Here is a 17,645-nt window from a genome sequence, read left to right as displayed (position 1 = left end):
CAGTGTATTTCCTGTTGAAAAAACAGAAAAGTGATTTTTGACCTTTGCCATCCTTTGAGAGTCATCCTGGTGCTTACATCTGTAGAAAGTACCATGCTAAAACAACTGTACTCTATAGTATGCAGGAAAGGGTCATGCTAATTGTAATCCCATAAAGAAAAGTGTGCCACCCTCTAGTCCCAGAAGACAGATGCAGGAGAGTACTACACTATTGCAAAGGCCAAACATCTGTATTTTAATAAGTTAGAAGAAGTCCAGATATAGAAGCCATAGAGTCACTGAAATGTTAACACGTTAATATATTTTAAAGCAAATATAACACAGTGTACACATAAAAACCATTTAATACAAAGTGAAAACCATTAGATGCACCTACTAATGCTGATTTTTGGTTATTTTTATCTGTTTCATGGAAACTTGGAAACAAAGCTCTTAATTTCAGTTACACCAGGTTAAGTGGTAAAACTGATCTATAGCAAGCAAATCACTGCCTTGTCATTCACCTGGGAAAGACAACACCAGGGCAATGAATGTGTCCAGAATGGCACCCAAGTGAAACAGGCTGTGCACATTTGCCCCACTCACTAAGCTATACAAGAGACCAGATGTGAATTGACTGCTGCTTCAGAATAGTGAAGCTCAGTAAATGCATCCTTGCTGTACAAAAGAAAAGATTAAAGTGGCAACATAGAAAAATGGCAACAGATAACCATGTCTGCCTAAAATATACACATATGATACATAATTATTGCCATGCTGGCCAGTATGTAAGCCTGTTCAAAAGCAAAGCTTTAATTGCACAGATTAGAAAAATGAACAAATGCTTTTACAGAGCAAAGCACAAGCTTTGGTTTATGCTTAGACAGTGAACATTAAACCTTTCATTTTTACTATAACATCTATTAAGAAAAATAGCTGTTTCTCTATGAATAAGCACTCCATTCCACACAATGAAATGAAGCTCAATGTCTTATTCAATGAACCCCTGTGTCTAGACTGGGAATGTATTACATCTTTATTGAAAGCTATTGAACTACAAAAGGTTTGACTTTAATTCACAGTTTCCCTGGCCTCCCCCCATTTTTAAAATGCTGCATATATAAAAATAACTCAAATATGGCACAAAAGTGGGATTCCCAAGGGAAGGCAAAGGATAAAGGGGCAAAGGGAAGCCTCCACTGGGCAACATCAAGAAATTGCATATAGTACAAGAGGAATTTGCACCCTATACAAAATGAGCTTCCCTGTGTTCCAGTTCTTGGATCCTTTTTGGTCTCAGTCTATGGTAAGCAGGCTTCAGATCTGTGGAGTGACTATCCTCTGAGCTAGATTTCTGTTCATTTGTGTTTTGTTCATCACCTGACAGAAGTGCAGAGCTCCTAGCCAGTTTCACAGTATTATCCTGGGGGAGCACAGAGCTAGCACCGGTGGGTGCACAAGCTTTAGCAGAAGAACCATCTCCATTTTCTTTTGATTTGCTAGAGGGTGGTTTATAAAATGTCCCTGGGGGTGGTTGTAATGTTCTTGGTGGCCTAAAGGCAGCAAGAGGATTAACATCAGGACCATTCTCTTCTGCTGCTGTCCTTCCTGACCCAACAACAGAATATGGCTTATTAGGAAGAATGGCTTTAGCTGGATTGTTCCCAAGGCTGCTTGATGATGATAAAGCACCTGCAGTTCCACTCTCGAGTGCTCGGATCTCCTGGGGCGCATTAGTCACGATCATTGCTGTCCTTGCTGTGATATCATACTGTTTGTACTGCTTGTCCCAAGTTTTTCGCAGCATCTGGCTGTCATAACAAGGCAGTCTGCAGCAGGTATCAACAGCAGGGACTGCCTTCACCTCTGAGACTTCTTCAATAGTGGGGCTTCTGCCCAGCTTCTCTGAACTGATTGCCCCTGCATTTCGTGAATTCCTTTCATTCAGAACACACGGAGGCAGTATTCGGTCCACAGGCAGGCTGACAGGGCGAGACGCTGCCTTTGTCCTTGGAGCCCGCAACGGAACTTTGCCCATCTGACGGTTGGGTTTCACAGCAACTAAGTTCACTTGACAGGGGTCTTCACCTAGAGAAATGAATGGATCATTGTCTTTCTCTGAAGCTGGACTCGCAACATCACCTAGAGACACAAACAGATGTGACTGAATCTTTTTGCCAAGAGATCAGCAAGACTTCAATGACCCATTGCTAGTTAGTATTTTAATGGGATAACAGCTTTTAGGGATAGCTGGTATACATACTAGCAACGGCCTACTCTAACCAAATGTATGCATTTCACTAGCAGTAAAACACATACTGTACAGCTGTAACCAAAGAGAAAACACACAGACACTTCATTTTCTGGCTGGTGCTTTGCCATCCCTGAATATTTTCAGTCTTAGCATGTTTCAGGATGTCGCACAGTTGATGTACGGGATATGACTGAAGCGGTAACACTAGACGAAAATCAGTACAATTAAAAGGGAATATGTATAGTTACTCCTAAATGAAGTACATTAAATCATACCTACATTAAACCAAACCCCTGTAGTAGCATAAGCAGATAAATAGAGAAAAAAATTCAGAGTTAGAATAAGGTTAGCAAACCTGGGATTTTTTAAGCAAAAATACTGATATCCAAAATGCTCTGATTATTCTGTCAGACAATTACTCTTTCCAGAGCCTTCTGGTGTAGCTCCAGTGAGTGGCAATGATACATATTTTGGGGGAATAGTGGTCAAAATACATAAATTGCTGGGTATTAGCTTACAGGTAATAGTGGATTTCAGAAATCAGTCACAACATAATTAGGATTTTTTTTTGTTTGCTTTCTTTAAAACAAGGGAGAAACCTAACCACTGCTATGCTCTTACCAAATACTATGAGCTCTGATTCCATAAACACAGATTTCTTAGAAGCATTTAGAAAGATCTAATTTTCTGTTCTTATTACAAAAAAAAAAAAGTGTATCAAACAGTGACGAACAGGTTTTATCACTTGCTTATGTCTACATTGCAGAGTTACATGCACTATAATCTAAAGCATTCAGGGCTCCTTATTTACCCACACCCAGATTTAACAGCATACTAACCAGATAGAGATATATCTGCTTCTTCTTTTGTATTCTTGCTGTTCTTCGATTCCAAAAAGAGTGCAGCTGTTTCTGAAGCTCTTTCACATGGAACTATTTGAATACCCTGCTAACAAAAGTCAGAGCAGAAGTAAATGAGAATCAACAAAAAAGGCACTCCTTATTAAAAAAAAAAAACAAAGACTTATTAGAAATATGCTCTGGAATGCTCCAGAATTTAACACAGAAGTTAATATGGCACGGGTAACTTTGTGGCAGCAAAAGAGTCACTCACTTCCTTTACAGCAACAAATGATTTCCTCTGCTGCTGTGGCTCCCTCTCGTCTGCTGATAAAGCAACTCTGACCATACCAGCTGTTTCTTCAGCATGAGAAGTGCTCAGAAGTGGTTTCAAGGAGACATCAAATATCTTTTCATAGTACGTTATGAGCAGCTCCACTACCCGGGCCTGGTAAGGGTAGTCCACAAGTGATGACAAAGAAACCGTAGCATCGGTTTGACGTGGCCTGATCAGAGTTGGGCCAAATATTATGCCAAGGTTGCTGGCTGACATTTTATTTTCATCACACTGTTCTGTAACTCTGCACAAAGAGGGGGAAAAAACCAAACCAAAAGAAATCCCCAAGTGTTAGAGGGTTTTATTACTTCAGAAATTCTTTTGATATTAAAATCTTATGTCTAAAGAGGGTAAGAGACAATAAAAAACAGAGTGGGTTTGGTAAGCAGGCAGAATCTTCAGTGCAGACCACATATAACAGTGGCTTGAACTTCCCACACAGGGTGTTTTTATGACCTATTTGTTAAAGTTATTTGTGGCTATTTGGCATTTCTGGGGTTGGAGAAAAGAATGTCTCTCATTCTAACTAATAACACAGCTATAACCCAGTATTACCCATTTTTATAGGCAATCACTGGTTTAGTACATCATCATACAAATCACCATTTGGAGGACAAGGAAGTGAAATGTGACTGAAGAATGGTTATTAAAAGACATGATACAAGTTTCAATTTTCTGTTAACAGCCATCAAATCACTGCCCTATCTTTGTTACATTGCAATTTAAATCATATTTAGATCCCTGAATGTGACACTAATTACTACTGACCCCAATGCTAGCACAGAATCAAAAATAACGGAGGCCAATGCTTTCCCTGCTTTATTTCCTTTCATATTCTTCTCTCACTTGGGGATTCATTACATGGAAAAACCTGCAGCAACAGAACAGTGTCTTCAAAGGCATATGTGACTTCTTCCTCAACAGTCATCAAAAAGGTACAAGAGATTCCTAGCATGCAGCATGTAGCAGTTAAGTTTTCAACATCAGTTTGCATTTAAAGTATTTTCTTACCTGTGAAGGTGTCCAATAAGGTACTGAAGAGTGTTATAATTTGGTACAGGCAGTTGTTTCAGAAGATCTTTAATTTTAATGATGATCCTGTTCAGTTCAATACAGAGTGACTGTCTTGTCTTTGCTTTGGGGCTAGCTTGTTTAGCATCCGATTCCTCATTAGCATTCTGACTTTCTTTAGCAAGTCCAATGAACTCATTGTAAAGCCGAAACAAAATCAAGGGCTCTGGAAGCTGAAGAAATAGGAACATTTCAGAAACATACTTAAACCTGAATTTTAACTATTTGCTTCTTGTTTTTCTTCAACTTCTTCTGGTCTAGCATCTTTTCTTAGATTATGACATTGTTTAATCCTTGTTCATTAGCTCAATCCCCAATTTTCCCTTTTCCAATCCACACCTTTTTCCAGACATCATTTGCTAACCCTTTCCTACAGTAGCTCCAGGAGTGAGCATTTATCACAATTTATTGAAATAAGATTTCAAGAAAAAAAGTTGATTTCAAAATCATTTAATGGTGATGATCATAGGATTGGAATGCTCATCTCTGACAGCCAGCATGAGGAGGAGGACAGGGCCATCCAGCTAAAGACTATTCCTTTCAGGGCTAACATAATTTCACTGGGCTACATCACAGCTTCATTTTTTCACATACATATTGAAATTGTTTTAGAAAATTCACTCATGAAGCTTTAAAGCTCTATTTTAGAAGAAAAAGATGGATAATCCCTCCATAATGAACACATCAGGACCACTACGAGCGTTTCATGATGTTTTTGTTAGCAGGTATTAACAGCAATATATCAGCATCTGTCTGCATGAAGAGGCAAGAACATGGGAATCTTTTAAACTCCACATAAGGCAAGCAAATTCACTAATCAGAAAAGTTTTAGAAATAAACTCAACTATGAGTAGATAAACAAGCTTGTTATGCACAATTTCCCTGTAGAATACATATTGTAATCCCAGCACTTTTCCCAGCCCTTGTCACAGACTCCATATAAATAAAGAAGCCATTGCAGTTATCCAAGGCACTTGTTTAATTGCTGCTGTAGGAGTGCTGAAAAGGAGTGGTTGTTTTGTACTGTACTGAAGAAATTTACTACAGCACTTTGGTTTTCCATCTGACCTCTCAATTCCATACCTGGCGGAGATACAGCTTGAGAACATTGCTGATGTCATGTGCATAGAGTTCTGAGAGCTCAACCAAATCCTTTCCATTTTCAAAAGCTTGACAAAGCTTTTCAACTCTTGACTTGGCTCCATTCACACGATAGATGCCCTAAAATTAAAAGGCAAGCACAACTCTATTTCAATTTGAATGGAACTTGTAAAACACAGATGATACTAACAGCATTAAAATCTTAAGAGAATTTTTTTTTAAAGATTGTGTCAAACTTAAGCATGAACAAACTCGAGCATACCTTGACATTCAGTGCTCTGCTTTCAATTTCTGATGTACACTTTTTGATGATGAAAGGAATGCCATCAGGAAAACTTTTAGCAGCTTGGGCAAATTCCACTCCAAATAAGTGAAGCCTTCCATGAAGTTTTTTGTGCCCACATTGAATAGCTAAAGTCTCTAAACATTTTTTATGGCATGCAAGTGAACACTACAGGAGAAGAAACAAAAAAAGCACATGGCTTGATATAATCTGACACCATAGAAATATTTCAGCTGTTTCTCACCCCATATGTGAGCAAAACAAATTTGTTAGTATGATGTGCCTCTGCTTTAAGTTCATGGTGGTTATACAAGACACAAACTCCAGTTTTTATACAGAAACAGAACTCCCAACTTTACATAAACCCCAAGCAGCAATTAAAACTGATTTTCAACTTACCTCCTCACATTCAGCTCCATGAAATACTACTAGGCCGTCACATTCTCTGCATTTAGATGGAGCTCTCAGCTTCCGTAGTTTGTGTGTTTGTGCTGCTTTGGACATATTAGCATTTCTAAAAGGTCCTGGAGAATTTGCAGTTTCAGATGTGAGATCATTTAAACCTGAAGAGAATTTCCCTGTTATAGTCATTTTAATATCTACTACTGGGGTGGTAGTTACTCTGATTTTTTAGAATTGTGCTGCAGAACAGAAGTCTGTAAGTAATGGCAACTATCAAAGTAATCAAAATCATTTTGATCACAGGGAGGCAACACTATGTTGCAGTTCACATAACAGAGACATTAACTATCAAACAATCCTGTGTAAGAGCAGAACCAAACAATCTTTTTTGCCTTATTAAGTATTTAATTTTCTCCTGTATTGTGGCAATGTGAAAATATTAGGACATTTAATTCCAACTGCCCTGCATTTCAGGCAACAATTCATGGAAGTTTAATTTTATACATTTCAAAATCCTGTACTAGAGGATGAAAGACAGCTTGTTTTGCCCTTTAGTGTTTCTGAAATGCTTAAAAAAGAAATATTTTGCAGCAAGGAAGAATTAAGACACACTCATGGCAGTAGCCTCATAAATTTTAAAAACATTACCGATTCTGAGTTTCCTGTAACAACATCAAATATTTTCTAAAGGATTCTAAAACAAAAAAGAATAGCAACTGGTCCTTTTTGTGTCCAATTTTTTTTTTCAAGCAATTTACTTAAAATGCTATCAATAACTCTGTGAACCAAACCCCTTTGTTTTACAGATAACTTAAAATTATCACATTCAGTTAATTGCCCAGAAAGCTTCTTAAAAGCTCAAGCATTGATTAAACAATATAACTCTACGTGAAAGCTTGCATTCAGTAACACATTGCCACACTTAAGTCTAGATCTGAATTAAAGCTGTTTACCACAAGTTTTTTCCTAGAAGGCAAAGTATACATTTAGGAAATAAGGGCTAAGTAAACAGTTTCCTAAGGGCTTTACTGAGCAAATGCCACAAATATTTCAAAATTAGTTTGTAAGTACTGTAGACACAATAGAACTATTTCTGATAATCCAGTTATTCAGGTTTCAATGCCTGAGGCAACATTGTTGTTATACAGTCAAAATTAATTTGAAAATTAGAAATGGCCTGGTCAAATCTGGGGCAGACATTACTGAACTCATTTATCTTAGTTGAAAGGGTGAAAATCTCAGCTACTACCCTAAACATTTGGTACCACTTTTTTTCCCAATTTGCAACTTATCACCTCTACGTATTTGTGCATTTCATGTCAAAGTTCAGAAGTGATCTTACATAAATCAGTATGGAGCTGAATTTAAATGCAAATGTCTGGAGGGAATGGTTAGTGGATCATTTGCTTTACCTCAAAAGGGTGACAACACTAGAAATGTCCTATGGTTGTCCATACAGTAACCTAAACATATAAAGGCAATTCTGCACCACTTCATTTGAATTACTTGAATATTATTCTTCATCTCTCAACCTGAAGTGGATGCATATTGTATTGAAAAACAATGCTGCTGGCAATCACACCTTGTTAAAGTACTTTTCTTAAGAACATTAGAAAGAAAAGCCACACTGTAACAAAAAGCATTTTCTGAGGACTTCAGAAACAACATTACCACAGTCTGAAGGAGATGGTGGCTCTCTTTCATCAAGATCATCTGCAGATGACATAGTCCCAGTGGAAGGTGTTCGGGGAAGTCGTCTTTTAAAATCCCCTAACAGATGATAAAAGTTTTCAGGAAGTTGTAAGTATCAGTCCCACCCAAGTGTTCAGTTTTCATTACATGCTCTGCTCAATACTTGTTTATTTAACAATGTCTTCACTAATGTGAAACAGTGCAGGGAAAAGAGTTCAGGTTAGCAGAGCAGTGAGGGCAGCTGTACCTGGGCTGGCAGATGGAGAATCCATGGACCGGGACTCGCTGCTCCCCCCTGCACTTTCAGAGTCACTGCACATTCCCCCACTCTGGTTGCCAACTGACCATGATCTGAATGGTGGTGGGCCTCGCACTGCTTTCAAAAAGAAAGTTTACAAATTCCAAATGTCAAAGACAAAATTTAGGTTTTTTAAACTGAAAACTAACTACGAATATATTCAAAAGAGGAAAAACTGCACAAGTCACATGAACATGCAAGAGAGTGAAAAAACCCCAGGGCATATATTCCTGTAAAAGCTTCAGGGGCTAAGAAAATTAATTTCAGAAACTAGACAGTTGTGCTTTTACAGAGGACCTGCAATCAACATGTAACTTACAAAACCAATGGATTTTCAATTGCTAGAGTTTCACTTGGAAGAGTTTAGTCCACTGAGTTTGACAGTACTTGCTGTTTGAATTGTATCTCACCTTTCTTGTCAAAGGATCTAGGATCAGGCAGGTTTCCATTTGTCCTTATAATGCTCAAGTACATTGTTTTATAGGCTTTGAACTTTATAATACATTTTCAATCCTTCAGTGTTACATTAAAAAAAAATAAATTATTTATTTAAAGACTGAGCTCCAAAACAAACACAGAAGAACTACCTGGAATATCTGTGTTGCTGGAAGACCTCTTCTCTCTAACCTTTTGCGAATGATGATAAATTGGGCTTCCCATATCATCTAATGCCTGAGCAGGAAAATCTCCTGAACACTGAGATAAGTTACCATGGGATGTATGGACGCTGTTTGTTGATTGCTTATTAAAAACCCTTCAGGAAGAAAAAAAATAATTTGAAGAATGAATAAGACAGAAATTAATGAAAAGTAATGTATTTTTTTAATCCCTGGGCACAAAAAATGCTACATTTAATCATTTAATTACTATTAATGAGCATACATTTTTGACATGTCATTCTCATAATTAAATTTAATTCCAAAATTTAAAAATAAAAATATTAAAAGAAGAGTGGTCATTTATTTTCAATTAAGTATGTGAGATTTCCCAGTGTTTTCTCTACACCCAGAGAGAATCATCTTTTCCACTTCTTCATGTAGTATAAACATTATCTTGCAGACTTTGAAAAAACAGCCTATTTGTTCATCTGAAGGTAAGAATAATCAGAAGCCATTGTATTCTATGATTATGCTTTCCCCTCCAAAAGATTCTCTAACCAGCCATCAGGACCATCCACCTATAAACACAGGTGTTCACATATTGTGCTTTTTAAATGCACAGAAAATGTGTTGAAGCTGCCAGAGTGTCAGTCCATTCTGAAAATCCACTCTCACTGTAAGAACAGAATAATGTTAACAGTAATTAACATAAAATGCTGAAGCACCCTGGGGACAAAATAGCCTGCTGGCCAAGTTTAGCAGTCAGGAAGCTGTTTCTTAATCACTTCTACCCTATCAAGCTTAAGGGAAACAGAGACTGAAAAACGTTCAAATTTGCATTTGTTCAAGGAGCAGTCCCTTAAATTAATGCAGAATCAAACAATAAAAATGATCAAGTACATGATGAATCACAAGGCTGTGACAAAGAAAATAAAAGGTGGGCAGAGGAGGAGAAAAAACATGCTCCTATAAATGTCAAGCAGTAAATAGCTGGGAGAGCACATAAAGTGCTGGAAATTTCACGCTCATCAGTCTCTCAGGGAGCTACATAGTTAAATTCCCCAAAGTCAAAGTTTATGAGTATAGCCTAAATCAGTCTTAAAAGGCAGGAAATTTACAGACAAGAATTAAGAATCTCAGCTTTAACTTTGAATTTCCTGCCTTTTGTTGGTAGAAGTCTGACTCAAGCATTTGGGTTTTTGTTTTTAGTTTCCTTTTGAAAAACGATGACGACTCTTTCCTGTAGAACTGTGAAACACACAGATTGAAATGGATATTCTGCTGCTCTAGTGCCAAGATGACCATTTTACAACAAATTAAAGGTGGAAAAGCATTTGGCATGCTGACACAAGGAGCTGTTTTTATCTTGAAGTCTTTACTTCCACATTAGCTGGAGCTTTCATAGTTTAATAATAACAATTTCTATTTCATACACATTGGAGAAAAAATAATTAAGTTATAACATGTCCCTACAAATGGACTCTGAGCTTTTTTTAGGCACATAGCATGAGATAGAAATCGAGACACATTTCCTGCCAAAAAGTTGCCAAATGTAAACAGTATGAAAGAAGCTACTGTATGCAGCAGCAGGGCTTGTGGAAGAGGAAAACTACCTCTTCAGACTTTCTAAATTTCTGATTTTCAAGTACTACTGCCACACAACCCTACCAAATCCAAAACTTACACTTTTCATATTAACCAATATCTATATTAAAATAGTAAAAAGTCTTGCACAACAATTGTCAATGCTTTAGCAAGTATTATTGCATGAAATAACATTCTGCCTCAGAATTCAGAGGCAGATTTTAACGTCAAAAAATTATATATAATCTTACCATTTAAAAGATGAGACTAAGAGAATAGTAAAGTATGTTAAAATACTCCTTTAGTTCCTCCAAAAATATTGTTTTATTGTTAAACACATATGCCTAAGCGTTGCATTTTAAACCAAGTAGTTGCCACCTGTACTTTGGCACTTACCCATCAACCTGGGAATTCTGGGTTTCAAAACAACCTGATTCAACAGGAACACCATCCTTTGGCAAACTTTTCACAAACTCTGAATACTGCTGACCAGGGTCATAGAGTTTGGCACTCTCACACAGGGACTGGCAGTTAACTGGCAGAGATACAACCTGAGCATGCTGCAGCTGGAACAGGTTAACTGTTGCCTGTTGGGAGAAAGATTTTCATTATTTATAGATCATTTACTAAATATTTCACTTACACTTTGCTCAACTCAAATTAATACCCTAGCAGAAGATTATTTGAACAATAAGACTAGAAAACTTCTAGAAAATAGTAACATGTTCCTTTTTACAGTCAACTTTCAGAAGACTTGAACAAGCTTCATCTGTAATAGAGACATGACTATTTCTCTCCTCTCTGGGTTATTGAATCCTCCCCACTAGCAAAGGCAATTCCAATTTTTTCTCACTTTTGGTTGATCAAGGTAAACAACAAGGGCTTTTGCTATCAGAAAGGCTTTTTTCATGTTCTGGAGTGAATATTAGTCATCACTACAATAATGAAGTAGCTGGAATTCCAAACCCAGGTGAGCTCCGTACTGTCTTGTCCCAGCAGACAGATTAAGTGAACACTTTCTTCATTAAATTACCTAACATTTCTAAAAGATTTTATCACATGTTAGAGACCAGAGAAGGGGGACACTGCCTAACTGCTTTGTCAGCTTTTGGGTTACAAAGTAGTCTGCAATTTAAATATACTTGAACTGACAAGTCTGTCTATACTTTCTACTGCTCTTATGGGTTTGTTTTAGGGTTGCTTGTGGAGCAGCGTTGTTTGATATTTTACTTTCCCTCCCCATGCCAGCATTAAATTTTCATTGTCTCATCTAAACAAACAAATAGAAAAAAAAAACAAACAAAAGCCCCCAAACATCTCTTGACATAATGATTTCTTACATTCCTCAAGATTTTTTTTAGAGCTGCGCATGTCATATGCAGTTTTGACCATCACTTCCCTATTACACCAATAAACTAGTACAATCTACTAGTCACAAAGGACCCTGCAGTAACTGAGACTGCCAGCAAGGCTGAAGTGTGCTAATATCCATGCTGGGCTTGATCCAAACATCTTTGCTAATGTACTAATCAAAGCAAAGAAAGCTGTACTCTTAAGCAACAGAGGAACACTACTGCCACCAAAATTTTGAAGAGATATTTTTTAAGGATTGTGTAGTCAGGGTGCGTGCAAGGCAACAGCTTATGAAACACCCAGAAACATTCAACCCCCCCCCGCCAATGTTTGTTTTTAAACTCCTACTAGAAAGGGAACACAGATTAAAAGTTTTCCTTCTTTTACTGTTGGCATGACATCTGTCCTTTGAAAACTTTCCATTTAAAATGGGGCTTACGGGGCCTTCTCTTAGTTCTAACAATATATAAATATCTGTGCAAAATGTATTTTAAAGACCATGCTTACAGCTTTAAGAGTAAGATCACACTGGTAAATAAGCTCCCGAAGCTGTGTTAAAACATCACTTTTAAAGCTTTCCAAATAATTTCTTTTTTCTTCAACCTCTGCCATGCTTGCTTTATAGTGCTCATTGGCTTCTTCAGCCTAGAGAAAACACAAGTATAAATAGTTGATGGATTACAGGCCTTGATACTAGAAGCAAGAAAAACTCCACTCAATATGCTTGTATTTGAGATTCCCTTTTAAGATAAAAACCCAAAGGAACATAGCATGATTAAAATTAAAAATGTGAACTCAACTTACTCAAATACTCTACTTGGGAAAACATGAATAAAACCAGTATAGACTTAACTTTAAAAGCAAGGAACAAACCTCTTTACCTTTTGAAGAGCTTCCTCTTCTAGCCTTCGTTTTTTCTCAAGTTGCTTGCTGAAATCTTTCACAAAGCTTCCACTTGAGCTAAGCTGTTCCTCCTCAGCACGAGCAGTGCAGGATTTTGCCTTTTCATACTCATCCTGACGCTGGGTATACAGCAACTTGGCTTTTCTGAGAGCAGCTTCCAGCTCTTGCTGCAGAATGCAGCCAGAGATAAAGAAGAATAAACAACATTAATTTTTCAGTATTTTAATATGATGTTTAAAGAGGCTTATGCACAGGTCTGTATGATGCACTACCAAGTACATTGACATTGAAAGATAACCTCTTACAAATGCCAGACTGCCATGAAATTGACAGTTACATCTACTTTCACCAAGCTCTAGAGACTATGTGTGAATGTAAGTGCAGAACAGGCTAGTTTGAAAGTTTTATCCTTTTGAAGAATTCTAGACTGAACAGTTAAGATAAAGAATTACCAACCATTTTTTTCTGTTCTCGCTGCCAAAGGTCCTTGATATCTTTCCTTTGTCTATCCAACTCATTTTTCCTTCCAAGAAGAGGCTAAATAGGAAATATTAACGGAGTACATTAAAGGCATATAGGCTTTTTTGAATATTCTATGTAATTATATAGACTTTTGTCTCTTTTTTTAAACATACCTGCACAAATTTGTTAGACTGGAGAGCAGCAGCTGTTTGTTGCCAAAGTTGACTGTTCTCAATATCATTTTGAAAAGCATTAATGAATATTGACTGGAATGGCATATAATCCTGAAATTACACAGCACATGTTCTAGGTAAGACAGGTTAATGACATTCTGAATGTCTGTATAACTGAACTAGATTTTCAATTAAATTTAGTAAATTATTTACTAAAATAGTATGAATGTCAGATATGAATGTAGAAAATTACTAACTCATCTGTGATTCATTTTACTAGGAGAAAAGTCTACAAGCCCGAATCACAAAGCATACAAAATATTAGTCAGAAAATAATATTGTGGATCTGCATATGCAACAAAAATAATATTATATATACCAATTTCCATCACATCCTTCCATTTGTTAAATGAAGATCTTTTTAACTACTGCTTTATCATATAAATCAATTCTGTATCAGCCTAAAAATTGATCCCTCAACATCGGAGTTTTACTCCTGGGCAAGCCATCCAATAAAGATTTAAGACTAAGATAAAGCCCCAAAGGTATACACTCACCTGGTGTCCAACAACAGCTTTAGCAGTTTCAGCCATTTTTGCTAAACTTTTAGCACACTCCACTTCTGTTAAAAAAATTTCACATTTACTGTTTACATTATAACACAACAACAGTTATAACACATGCTAAATGCTTTTTACAGTCTTCCTTTAACAAACAGACCACAGAGGGGACCACCTTCACTTTGTTACAGGCCTTTAATTGTAGGAAATGCATGATAGCTCTGTCCACTTCAGCGGAACAGCTACTAATTTAGAAATCACATTATTGACAGTCTGCAGCACAGAGGCCTGACAACAGATTTAATTTCATCATGACAAAGCTGATTAAATGCCAGAAAGAGCCACTCACCCAAGCTAAGCTTTTTTTCTACCCATGCGATTACATCCTTGGTATATTTGGACCATGCTTTAGCATAGGACAGAGCCGACTCAATTCCACTGTCATTTCTTAGCAGCATGCTATCAACCTCCTCTGCTCGAAGATGTCCTGCAAATAAAGCATCCAACACAAAGAAGTGATTTTTAGACATGACCACACACTGAGAGCAAAGCCAGTATTAGCCAACTGTGAATGCTTAAGCAGCTCTGATCTTGAGTTGGTCTTTAATGCTAATTGACTCTAAACAGGACTGACAGCGGTTTTAGAACAAATTAAAGGGTCATAGTATTTTATCTGGAGTAATCATATGGTCAGCATAACTTTCTTCAAGAAAGTGACCCAACAAACACCAATCCTATGACAACACACAGAAGGTGCTTCAGGCCTTAGTTCTCCCCCCCCCCGCCCCCGCCAAAAAAAAAAAAAAAAGGCAGCCTGGGTTGGTTATTTACAAACAAATGAAACCTTAGCAATAACTTTTTTTTCCCCAGTGAAGTTGTAAAGGCAGCATAGGTATAAAATAGTGACCAAGCAACTTAGAACATTTTTACAAGAAAAACCCCCACAGATTACAAAACAGTGTTTATCAATGTTAAATGAATGACCTACCTTGAATATCATCCCTTTCATGCAGTGAACCCCCAGACTCCACAGAAAGATTCTCAAAAGACTGGTATGCAAGAAATAAAACATTAAGTTAGCAAAGCAAATCTCTCACTAGAACTGAAAGCTAACAAGATAAATGGCATTAGCAGCCCCTTTATTTTTTCACAGATAGAGCAGATAAAGCAAACTGCATCACTCCCTCTCATCTAAGGCACAACATTTTTTAAACCCCCATTGCTGGCAAATGAAAAAGAATAAATAGCAAGGAATCATTATATACCTTTACATCAATAACCTTGAAAGTCTGTAATGAAAGAGTTAAATATCAACCAGATTTGTTAAACAATTAAGTGAGCTTCAGCTTTTCTTAAATCCCTACCCATCTTTTAAAAACCTTTTCACACAGACTTAATGCCAGATACATAAAACAGACACCACTTTACAAGCCATTATAATCCTGTATTTCTTCCTCAAGGGAATAAAGTTTTTTGTAAATTACTTGCAGGTGGTGCACTGTAGGCACAACAGCTGACTGGTAACACTTGCTAATGAAACCCTGAGAATCAGTACAACCTGACAGAAAGTAATCCAATAATAAAAGGAATTTAGCACATCACGTCATCCCTACCTTTGTCCTCACTGCGTTTTGCTACCCCTTGAATTGTGCAAGTTGAATTATTTTTAAGACTGTGCTGTAGACCTGACTACTCAACAAATTTAAATAAATAAGAAGTTTACTTTGTAACCACTACCCCCTTAAAAGCCAAACCAAAACAAAGACAGAAATCAAATCCTACATAATTTTAAATGGATAAACTACTTTTGAATACTTTGAAGCACAAAGCAGACAGAAAACAAAGGCTAAGAAATAGCTGCAAAGTGTCCTCAAGCTTTGCAGGAAGAGCTTATTTCCATTGGCGCTGGTCTATTTTCAGACATTCACTAAAATGGAGCACAGTTATCAATGATAAAAGTAGTTTTGGTGTTTTTTAATGCAAATGAAAACTGATCATAAATCACACAAAAATCTCTCAAGAATCATTGTTTACTTCACAGCAGAAGCAGCTTTTCCAAAGACCAAAACATGCAAGGTATTAATCATCAGTGACATCAAACAGAATCAAATTACAGCCTAAAGACACCCTTTGTTACTATTACAGTGGCTGTCTAATACAAGAGAGCTTCAACAAAATGGAATGTTTTCCAGAACAGGTGGGAAATCTATTCAAAGCTGTCCCCTACTAAATTGGTAAAAAAAACCTCTAAAATCTGAATTTAGCAATGGATCAATATTTGGTTGCAGAGAAAGCTTGAACATTCCTAGATTTAGTTCAGATTTTCTGTAAAGTATTACTGTCTTCAAGATTATTTAAAAGTTGTTAGGGGAGAAAAAAATAATAATTAGAAAAGCTCCATACTTTATATTAACTTGGTGCACTTTTAAGTTCTGGTCCTAAAATTTTTTTCCCATTTCTATAAGACCTAAATCATTACAGTCCTGAAAACTGTTCACTCCTTTCCAATAAATCAGGCACACTGGTTAATGCAGCTAATCAAAGGTCACTCATTCTTTCACATTCACCCACTGTAAATATGTAATACCAAATTTTAGAAGCAAGCATTAACAAATGCTTTTATCTATGTCAAATCTTTTATCTACAACTTATCATGATGTGATCCGTGCAGCTTGCCCCCCTCAAGCAACCCAATGACTCATCCCAACAGTTCTAGCAAAATGAAAACCCTGACTTTCATTTCCAACTTGAATCTGTCTCTTCTGCCTCTTTTTCCCCTCACTACCCAACTCTCCCCCTAACGCAGGCAAATCTCTTCACACACTTTGAAAATTTTATCCTTCTTTATTATGCTCTCAGATCTGCACAGCATCAAATAACGTTCAAATAGCTTGTTGAATAATGAAAGGTCAGACATGTCTGTCTGGTCTCTTCTAGTATATTTTAAAATGCTTTTGTTTTTAATTAAAAAATCTTTGCTTCCACCTTGTACATCTGGTTGAACTACAAGAGCTAAAATGAGAGCGATTACATTTGCTAAGAGGGGGTATACATATCATTAAACTTAAGCTTCCAAGCGGAATGCCTAAAGTAAAGAATGTAGACTCCCCTGCAGTCAAGAGAAGCAAGATCAGCTCTGCCCACCCCCCTCATTGGAGCCATCCTCATCAGCTTAATTAGGGAGGTCCCTAACTAAAGAGGCAATTAAAATATTTCTCCTTAATCAACCCTCAGAGTATTTACATGTTAAATTCTACCAAAATGTTATGCCCTGTTTAAAATACAGCTAGCTGCTATATCACTGAACACGCACAAGTAGAGAAAATTAAATATTTTGCATTTAACTCCTGTTAACACTCAACTCCTCACTGGCCTCCAAATTCCTCTCTGAATTGTAAATCAAAGTGAAATGATTCACCTTTTAAATGTGTCTTTATTTGCCTAAATGAAAATGCATTTCAGACAGATTTCTAAGAAACTGAAGTATGTTACCCTACCTGCTCCAAAATTTATAATTGCTCACCTTCACATTAGGAAAAGCATGAGGTACTACAAAAGTAAAGTTTTAAATATAAGCTGACTTCTGAAACATCTAGAATGGAATTCCTTCTTCATTTCACTATATTCAAATTTCCCCTTGGCCTTCTCCTCACCCCCATGTTCAGAACAGCAATCTTTTGGAAAATCAATCATTCACTTCACAATACAATATATAAGACCATCTCTTTCCACAAGCACATATTTTTGCAACGCAA

General features: G+C 36.9%; 1 protein-coding gene across 8 annotated transcripts in view; it reads right to left on the bottom strand.

The window, feature by feature from the left end:
* Positions 1-211: 211 nt before the first annotated feature.
* The window catches only part of ARHGAP29 (Rho GTPase activating protein 29), a 48,055-nt gene continuing 30,621 nt past the window's right edge, over positions 212-17,645 (bottom strand). For 2 of the 8 annotated variants that reach the window (XM_059478141.1, XM_059478149.1), the window contains 18 exons: positions 14,879-14,939; positions 14,240-14,377; positions 13,888-13,952; positions 13,331-13,441; positions 13,152-13,232; positions 12,674-12,862; positions 12,300-12,437; positions 10,836-11,026; positions 8,844-9,010; positions 8,206-8,334; positions 7,938-8,036; positions 6,264-6,427; positions 5,844-6,032; positions 5,564-5,701; positions 4,421-4,653; positions 3,347-3,653; positions 3,073-3,181; positions 212-2,121 (listed from right to left, as the gene is read on the bottom strand). In XM_059478141.1, the coding sequence (XP_059334124.1) occupies positions 1,226-2,121; positions 3,073-3,181; positions 3,347-3,653; positions 4,421-4,653; positions 5,564-5,701; positions 5,844-6,032; positions 6,264-6,427; positions 7,938-8,036; positions 8,206-8,334; positions 8,844-9,010; positions 10,836-11,026; positions 12,300-12,437; positions 12,674-12,862; positions 13,152-13,232; positions 13,331-13,441; positions 13,888-13,952; positions 14,240-14,377; positions 14,879-14,939 (3,405 nt within the window). In that variant the 3' untranslated portion in view covers positions 212-1,225. The remainder of the gene's footprint in view (positions 2,122-3,072; positions 3,182-3,346; positions 3,654-4,420; positions 4,654-5,563; positions 5,702-5,843; positions 6,033-6,263; positions 6,428-7,937; positions 8,037-8,205; positions 8,335-8,843; positions 9,011-10,835; positions 11,027-12,299; positions 12,438-12,673; positions 12,863-13,151; positions 13,233-13,330; positions 13,442-13,887; positions 13,953-14,239; positions 14,378-14,878; positions 14,940-17,645) is intronic. The other 6 variants (XM_059478146.1, XM_059478142.1, XM_059478148.1 and 3 more) reach the window with 6 other exon arrangements.

This window comes from Ammospiza nelsoni, chromosome 9 (genome assembly GCF_027579445.1).
Source record: "Ammospiza nelsoni isolate bAmmNel1 chromosome 9, bAmmNel1.pri, whole genome shotgun sequence".
In the NCBI taxonomy this organism is placed as follows: domain Eukaryota; kingdom Metazoa; phylum Chordata; class Aves; order Passeriformes; family Passerellidae; genus Ammospiza; species Ammospiza nelsoni.
This window is presented reverse-complemented; position numbering and strand designations above follow the sequence as displayed.